Below are 7,747 nucleotides of genomic sequence, written 5' to 3'. Positions count from 1 at the left end.
ATAAGGCCAAGGACGAGCAGCTAAGTTTGTTTGGCATCTGGATTATAGGCCCTCGATTTGTTAGAGAAGTTTGCATTTTTATAATACTCTCCGTTTCACATTAGTTGCCGTTTATCGCTGTATTTGTGTGCAGCCAATCGTTTTTTCGTGCTCGAGGAAATAGTGCGGGTAGAATGTAGATTTTATATGGCCAGGCTGCAGATGTAACGCGGTAATACCACGACCAGCGTCATTCTGCAATGGCAACAAGCCAGCGTAAGCCCAACAAAGACCTGGCTCCCGAAGCGAAGCTAAGCATTGCTACCTTTCTCCTTGAACACTCTACTAACCTAAATGTACGATGCAGTTATATTCTTCAAGCTGCTGAGCAGTTTGACTGTAGTGATAGCTCTGTATCTCGTGTTTGGAGAGCTACAGTTAAGCATCGAAGAAACGGTAACGGGCTGCCACCATTCAAGGCCAAGCGGCAGGGAAAATTTGGTAGAAAGAAGCGCCTAGCTGACATACCAGAATAACTCATGGCTTTGCCGTGGCGAAAGCGACAGGCTATGCGCTCTATCGCCAAGGCCATACAAGTTTTCCCTGCTTCTGTGCACCGCTCAATTGTTACGGGGGAAATTGTACGCCGCAGAAACTCAATCAAGCCGCGCCTAACCGAAGCAAATAAGGCTTATCGGTACGTTCGAGTATGTGCGTTAATAGGCAATTGCCGCCACACACTAATCAATTGTGCTACTACACAGGTTAGAGTTTTGCTTATGGTTCGTGAACACAGAGACCTACGAATTCTATGATTTCAGCAATCGAATCTTCATCGACTAGAAATGGTTCTACATGACTGAGGCGGACAGGACGGTGTACATGGCACCGAGAGAGACGCCTTCTCATAGCACAGACCAGTCCAAGCGCTTCATCACAAAAGTGGTGTTCATGGCTGCGATTATGCGTCCGATTTACGCTAGAGATGGATCTCTAGTATTTGGTGGCAAGCTGGGCATGTGGCCCTTCATTGAACGCGTTCCGGCTCAAAAGACTCAAAACAGACCGGCCGACACGATTGTGACCAACCCCTTTAATGTTGGTCTCAAGAAGCAGCGCGATATGTTAATCGACAATGTCATTCCAGCTGTCAGAGCAAAGTGTTCATCCATGCTACAAGGGACCGAGCTGATCATCCAGCAAGATAGAGCTCGCTGTTATGTCAATCCCAATGCTCCAGCCATGTAGACAAGGAGGGTGGAAAATTAAGGTCGACGTGCAGCCGCCCAACAGTCCAGACCTCAACATCCTCGATTTGGGCCACTTCTGTTTGATCCAAACGAAGAGAGGCCACGCAACAACATTGACAAGCTTATACATTGCACTATGGAATCGTATCAACAACTACAGGACACGGCACTTGAGCCACATTCGTATCTATGCAGAAGGTGATGGAGTGTATCATCTAAGATCGAGGAAACAACAGCTACAAGCGCCTTCACGTCGGCAAGGCCAAACTTCGGAAAGCTGGCGTGTTAGGCAGAAACTATGTGTGTGAGTCAACGATCTACCTTGTAGGCACGACTTATCATTTTCTAATTATTCACGAGAGGTTCGAGAGAGAAGAACTACTGCGGTTGCAGGTAGAGGCGGTGAGAATACAATGTAATGTTTGAATGAATTCATTTTACCATATTTAAAAGTGGGTTTTGGGCACGTAGCTCAAATGGATAAGAGCACCACAATTTGTGCGGAAGGACGCGGGTTCGATTCCCGCCGTGTCCTTAACTTTTTAGCAAATAAATTCTAAGTTTTAGTTTAAGGCGATACCCTGGTTATGCTTGTAATTCGTAGTCGCCCCGTTCCTCTTGCTTTTTGTAAGGACTCTCGGTATTTTCCGCAATGTAGCGAGTGCCATGGGTCTATTCTGATGTTAACATGCGGATAAGATTCGCCATAATGCGCTCTTTATTTTGATGTGTTTACTGATTGAAGTCCCATCTTAAATATTTACAGCGCCGGGCAGAAGCGAAAATTGGTCAAGTAATCTGAAACGGAGAGAGTAAGGCTTCTAGTAAAAATAGGATTCTTTTACAAATGTAATTTCTTCTAAAAGCTAGGTCGACATCAACTTACATGTAAACAGGGGATTATTGTTTCTTTACTAGCATACTGCTACCAGCTCCTCGTGGGTCATCTCGACTGGGGTAATGTCAGGCCATCACCCTTGGATTACCCCAGATTTGGATTCCACAGTCAACTTCACTTCACTTCCCCCCCCCCCCCACCATTACCACCACGCAAGATGACCTCACCAACTGCTACTCAATGCCAGGAAGCTCTTCTTCTAGCTCAGAATACCCTGTTTCACGATCTAGCTTAGGGTCTGCTCACAACTAAGCGAGTTTCGAGTTGGGTGAATCATTTGCCGTTAGTTATGAGGAGAAGAATGAGCAGAAAATCGAGGGCAATGACAGAGGCCAGCATGATGACGAAGTCGGGGTACTAGAGGAAGACTACAACCGCTATGTACTTTCGTCGCTGTCACAGCGACGACAGTGGGAGGACAGGGTTGTACGACGGATATCGTATCCCGGCTCGTATGGAGGATCTTCGTTTCAAGACTTACCAAAGACACAACGAATTCTGATCGTTCATACGGCTCGTTTACCACGAACCTGTTCTGGTTGGTCGCGTGCTTTGAACGATCGATGCCATCGGCTTATACTGTGTCAAGTGTAACCAAAAGATCGCCACAAGTAAGATGGGTAGAAAACGCCTGCGTAGGGATACGTGCACATCGACTGACATGCGCTTGGCAGCACAGCATATGAGAAAATCTCACCCTACCGACCTTGCTGCTATGCTTGCGTCGCCCGAACCCGAACCGGAGGAACGTCCGATGAAGCGCATTAAGGTTGCTAAACCGTTGCCGAACAAGCAAAAAGATGTCGAGACGACGGAAGCCAAACTCGCAGCGTTGCATGAAATGTTTGTGGAGTTGATGCATGCCCAGACCAAGACGGCTGTCAAGACCTGTGGTGTGAACGCTAAGGATGCCGAGAGCGCTGTGACGGCTAAGACCTGTCTCTGGAATTGCTGTGTTGGAGTCGAAGGCTGTTGTCACTGACGCTGTAATGGGGCGGTCGCTGGGGAATGGCCTCGTTGTACACGATGGTGCGGTGTCTGCCGCGGCTGTAAGCGCCGAGCTGGCGTCCTGCGTCGTTACGTCGGAATCGGTTGTTGGTTTAAACTTGCAACGTTGTCCTGTTCCTGTTGTGACTGTGATCTACGATCCTCGTCGCTGCTTGAAGTGAGTGGTGGGGATTCAACCGTTGGTGCTGCATTTGGGACCGGATACGCTTTACCAGCTTGCATCAGGGCTTCGTGGATAAGTGGAAGCGAATTTTGTTGAATGCTTAGGTGGAAAACAGCGTGATTCTCGGTATTCACCGTAGGATAGGGAAAGCCAAGCTCACATAGTTTGGCGTGAACATCTTGTTCCAAAGCGTTAGCGTATTGTGCCTGCACAGCGAGGAAAAACGTGCCTCGCATCTCTCCTTTGGATCCGAGATGTGAGGATGAGCACTTGTGTTCCTTAAAGCGCTTTAGCGTGTCGCCAGTTTTGCCTCCATACATAACGAAGCGCGGACCGCAGTATTTGCATTCCGGATCGAAGGATGTTGTTGTGCCGCAATGGCCAACGTAAAACCGTTTACATCTGGTGAGGGATTGCCGTAATGTAGTCTTGGGTTCATCGCTCTGGCGCGTCGAATTTCCTCGTCACTATTCAGGGGCTTGAGCACCTCAAATAGACGCTCTTCGAGTACGTAGTGAGATAGCAGGAAGTAAACCATTGCATTCGGTCAGATTGCATGTCTCGGTAGATGGTAGCTGCCTCGGCCGGAGGTGTGGAGGTGCTAACGCCGAGCTTTTCACCTAAGAACAGATACTGAATAACATGTTGTAGGCTTTTCTCTCCACCGGAGAAACATCTCTCCAGCTCTCGCCACGAGACCCATAGAACACCGTCGTAGTACCGAATTCTCTCGAAGAGCTGTTCTTTTTCGGCAGATTACGAAGTGTTTGGGCATCCCTAGGGGTAGGGGGTGGACAGTGATTCCAGTTTTTCCTCCTTCTGAGCATCACTGCGAGGGGCAAGTTGACTTGATTAGCTCGGAGAGTTAGACTCGCTGGAGTTCCCCTCTTGAGTGGCGCGTGATCAGGTTTGGTATTGAGCCTGGCTCGTGGCATTCCCTGGTAGAGGCCTTGATCATACAACTTGCTGCATCCCGGATCATTCCTGGTCTTAGTTTTGTGTAGGCAGTAAAGCACCAACTGGACCATCGTCCCATCAGGCGAATGACCAGGTCACTCTTGCCCGCCGCTAGTAGGGCGCATGCTCCTCCGATGCGTAGGGAGTGCGTGGAATAGTCCTTTGGCTTCAGCCCCATATTAGCTGCTGCCGTCTTGATCAGCTTGCCCACGCGGGCTTTCTTCACTGTTCTTGTCCTTGACGTGGATGTGAGGTACGGTCCGATGTCCTTTCCTTCATATAACCATTGCGCTCGAATCCGTAGGCACCGTTGGCTTGCTGTCACCGGACATAGGATGGGGTGATGCGACCTGTAGTGGCGTACGGTTACACCTTGCGCATCACAATCTCCCTTGTGGGATTCAAACACGAATTCCACCGATGCGGCGTTCGGGTCCTCAGGTCCGACCTGGGCACCATTCTTGTCGCGTAAGATCACATTATCAGCTTTCACACAGTGTGCTCTTTCCGTTCCGGTTGATCGATCCACGGCCACCGGGCCCCATAGCTCTGAGCTTCTGTCTAGGAAGAAGAACGCCAGTACGATGGACCCCCATAGCAGCTCGCCTTCTAATTTGGCCTTGCTAGGAGCTCGTGCATCTTGAGCAGCATTGGTGTAGTAACTGGCTGCTATCGGTCCACTTGACTGTGGCATCGCTTGAATCCTTGAGCGACGAGCTCAATTTCCGGATCACAGTAATCGAGCTTGGCGTTCCGAACGGCCTTATGCGCGAATGCCACTGCTGCCATCTTTCCATCGAAGGTCTGGTACTTGTTTCCTTTGGCGGCTTTGTTGTGTCCCTCTGAGGCACACAAGGCTGCGAACAGTCCGACCATCCGAGCCTGTCTTGCCCTGGGCAAGTTGTCGATCCACACCGGAAATCCGAAGTCGTTGCAGAATGACTCCCAGAACTTGAAGTTCTTACTGTATTGACCCAGGGTCCCTGCCTTGACCGATGCCTGCTTGAGGTGACATCGTTTTTCTTCGATCCTTTGGTGTCTATCTGTATCTGGACCATATCACGTGAGTTAGTCGCCGAATGAATATCGCACCTCGGTGTCTGCTCCATCCTTCTTGACAATGTGTATGTGGTAAAATGCAGACGATATTGAGCCTGGCTATAGGCGCACTGCCGTAGATCCTGCTGTCCGTCCGGCGACTTACAATTCATCTTATCAATCAGCTCGGTGACCCAATGACTGCTATGGATGATGATATGGCACCAGGTGCCCGCTGAAGTCAACTTAGGCCCCCACTCGTTCGTAGCCCTGTCGAGAGCTTGGGCAACATGTGATGCACTCTTCCGGAATGCTCCAGTCGATGCCGACGACGTGAAAGGTGCGCGACCAGGTCGTGAACTTGCCTTCGTGCCAGCCGTCAGAGCCGAATACTAGTTTGGCGCTGTCTCTGAGATGTTTCTCTGCCTACCTCAGTCGGTCACTAATGTCGACTTCAATGAGGACAAGGTCGTCTACCCACTGGAAGGCCCAGAAAGGCTCCATGTGGCCCAACAGGAAAGATCCGCCGGTGTGCTGGTAATGTCGAACTGCTTTTCCGAAGACGGCGAAGAACCCGGGAAATGATGTCCACCCGAAAACCGCCATCCCGGACACAATGCCATGCTCAGAGCGCGGCAATTGACCCCCAAAAAATCGAAGCATGCCGAGCGGGGGTAGGAACGTGATGGAAGGCATCGGCGATATCCGCGATCATAGCATAAATAGTGTATCCAGGGTACCGGCGGCGAAATTCGAGCACACGGCGAGCAATAGAAACAAACTGGTTCCAGGTCGCATCCGGCGAAGCAGTGGAATCGGTCTGGTCGTTGACAGACTGTCCGTCTGGCGCTGACAAGTCGTGAATGATTCGTCCATCCAAATGAATAGGTTTGTCCTTTTTGGGCACGAGAGCAAACGAGCTGGAATGGAACTGCGGGTCGCGAGTTAGAGTAGCCATCGCCGCGATGATGCAGCGGCCGTGGTAATAGTCAGCCAAACAGCTTGTCCGTGACGATAGAGACACCGGTGTCAGCACCGGGGTAATTAACGGGAACTGGGCGAACGCCTCGTCGTCTGGACGGGTCCAGCCATGGTGGGAGCAGACCCTCCTGGGCAATAGTACATAGGAGCTCGAGATCAGAGTACGATGCCAGATACGTACGGTAAAGCCATGATCGGAGCGCTTTATTCGGACGATAGTCAATAGCGGTCTGACCGCGGAACTACTCGAGAGTGCCAGAGATACCCAAACCTCGGTGGGTGACCAGCGCGTCCAGGATGCGGAGGTCCACCATAGGAACTGAGCGCGGGCCCGGCCCTGCCGCTAAGAAAGCGGTCTCCATCGGAAACGGGGTATGTGTGCGTAGGGCAGCCTTTCTGAGGGCGTCGAGCACGTTTCGCGGAACACAGCGGTCCCGCCCAAAGACACGGCACGACCGAGTTGGGGGGGGGGGGGGGGCGGGGGGTCGAAGGGGGAAGGGAGCACGCGGACCGTGGTAACGGTAACGCTTGGGACTGTGTGTGCCGATAAACCAATACCAGGCACTGATGGTCGGAAGTGAGCTTCGCTCCGGACAGTGTTAGCGCCACCAGGTGGTACGTGGCCATTAGGAAGGGTGGCGTCAGACGCCGTAGTGGAAAGTCGAAGAGTGTCAGACACTTGACGGCGTGAATGAGCCGTAGAACTCACGGGATGATAGAAAACTACGGATGTCGTATTAGGGAGCAGCGACGTGTCAGACACTTGACGGCGTGAATGAGCCGTAGAACTCACGGGAGGATAGAAAACTACGGATGCCGTATTAGGGAGCAGCGAGGATCCTGGATCCTCCCCAAGCCCGTCACTCGCGCTGGGGATGTTCGGACTTGAGGCCGCCGTGCAGCCCGGTCAGCCACGCGACCACTTCATCCGGAAGGCGGTGGATCTCGTGCCGTTGTTTGCACTTTGCGAAGCTGCAGCCCTTGACCGACTGGAAGCGGACGCACACCTGCGTGCCGTCGATGACGGGAATCTGATTCCGGATGTTCTGCGGTATCATAATACCTGCGCGACCTCCACTAGTGCCGGCAGGGCGAGACGCACGGCGACTACGGCCCTGCTGGTTGGAGATCTGAGCTCGAGAAGAGGCGGAGGATCGGGGAACCGGGGTTGAGAGACGGAGTGAAGGACAGCGTCGTTTAGAACGCGAGCCACTGTGGTGAAGCGCCAGTTGGCTTTTGCGAATAAGAAAACTGATTGATGGGAAGTGACCCGATCAAGTCCTGAGACTCATGGTCGACGACGGTGCGTCAGTGATTACGTCATCATCGGTGAGGATTACGCAATCATCGGAGTGGATCGACATGGTGCAATCATTTGGATACACGATCGACCGACAAGGACACGATCTACTGATGACACATCATCTGATTTGTACACAAGTAAGATGGGTAGAAAACGCCTGCGTAGGGATA

The 7,747-nt window shown here is 51.7% G+C and overlaps 8 protein-coding genes and 1 non-coding gene across 9 annotated transcripts in view; 3 read left to right on the top strand and 6 right to left on the bottom strand.

Annotated features, from left to right (window-relative positions):
• Positions 1 to 518: 518 nt before the first annotated feature.
• PPTG_14831 (hypothetical protein) lies at positions 519 to 1,227 on the top strand (the record flags this gene model as incomplete). The annotated part of the gene is made up of 3 exons (XM_008911411.1): positions 519 to 676; positions 749 to 761; positions 823 to 1,227. 3 exons carry the CDS (start codon positions 519 to 521, stop codon positions 1,225 to 1,227), a joined length of 576 nt encoding a protein of 191 aa, XP_008909659.1.
• A 463-nt stretch (positions 1,228 to 1,690) lies between these two features.
• Positions 1,691 to 1,764, top strand: PPTG_20568. The gene has a single exon. It is a non-coding gene; the product is annotated as a tRNA-Lys (tRNA).
• Positions 1,765 to 2,788: 1,024 nt separating this feature from the next.
• On the top strand, positions 2,789 to 3,109 carry PPTG_14830 (hypothetical protein; the record flags this gene model as incomplete). The annotated part of the gene is made up of 1 exon (XM_008911410.1): positions 2,789 to 3,109. One exon carries the CDS (start codon positions 2,789 to 2,791, stop codon positions 3,107 to 3,109), a length of 321 nt encoding a protein of 106 aa, XP_008909658.1.
• Positions 3,110 to 3,204: 95 nt separating this feature from the next.
• PPTG_23544 (hypothetical protein) lies at positions 3,205 to 3,618 on the bottom strand (the record flags this gene model as incomplete). Its single annotated transcript, XM_008911409.1, has 1 exon — positions 3,205 to 3,618. One exon carries the CDS (start codon positions 3,616 to 3,618, stop codon positions 3,205 to 3,207), a length of 414 nt encoding a protein of 137 aa, XP_008909657.1.
• Positions 3,619 to 4,163: 545 nt separating this feature from the next.
• Positions 4,164 to 4,949, bottom strand: PPTG_14829 (hypothetical protein; the record flags this gene model as incomplete). Its single annotated transcript, XM_008911408.1, has 1 exon — positions 4,164 to 4,949. The coding sequence occupies one exon, from the start codon at positions 4,947 to 4,949 to the stop codon at positions 4,164 to 4,166; it is 786 nt and encodes a 261-aa protein (XP_008909656.1).
• Positions 4,950 to 5,918: 969 nt separating this feature from the next.
• On the bottom strand, positions 5,919 to 6,251 carry PPTG_14828 (hypothetical protein; the record flags this gene model as incomplete). The annotated part of the gene is made up of 1 exon (XM_008911407.1): positions 5,919 to 6,251. One exon carries the CDS (start codon positions 6,249 to 6,251, stop codon positions 5,919 to 5,921), a length of 333 nt encoding a protein of 110 aa, XP_008909655.1.
• Positions 6,252 to 6,282: 31 nt separating this feature from the next.
• On the bottom strand, positions 6,283 to 6,636 carry PPTG_14827 (hypothetical protein; the record flags this gene model as incomplete). Its single annotated transcript, XM_008911406.1, has 2 exons — positions 6,283 to 6,476; positions 6,546 to 6,636. The coding sequence occupies 2 exons, from the start codon at positions 6,634 to 6,636 to the stop codon at positions 6,283 to 6,285; spliced, it is 285 nt and encodes a 94-aa protein (XP_008909654.1).
• Positions 6,637 to 7,134: 498 nt separating this feature from the next.
• On the bottom strand, positions 7,135 to 7,332 carry PPTG_23543 (hypothetical protein; the record flags this gene model as incomplete). The annotated part of the gene is made up of 1 exon (XM_008911405.1): positions 7,135 to 7,332. One exon carries the CDS (start codon positions 7,330 to 7,332, stop codon positions 7,135 to 7,137), a length of 198 nt encoding a protein of 65 aa, XP_008909653.1.
• Positions 7,333 to 7,695: 363 nt separating this feature from the next.
• The window catches only part of PPTG_23542 (hypothetical protein), a gene marked incomplete at both ends in the record, with an annotated part of 1,073 nt that continues 1,021 nt past the window's right edge, over positions 7,696 to 7,747 (bottom strand). The window contains one exon of the mRNA XM_008911404.1: positions 7,696 to 7,699. Coding sequence (XP_008909652.1) covers positions 7,696 to 7,699 — 4 coding nt within the window. The remainder of the gene's footprint in view (positions 7,700 to 7,747) is intronic.

Source organism: Phytophthora parasitica (genome assembly GCF_000247585.1).
Source record: "Phytophthora parasitica INRA-310 unplaced genomic scaffold supercont2.41, whole genome shotgun sequence".
In the NCBI taxonomy this organism is placed as follows: Eukaryota; Oomycota; class Peronosporomycetes; order Peronosporales; family Peronosporaceae; genus Phytophthora; species Phytophthora nicotianae.
The sequence above is the reverse complement of the archived record's forward strand: the minus strand, read 5'-3'. Positions and strand labels throughout refer to the sequence as shown.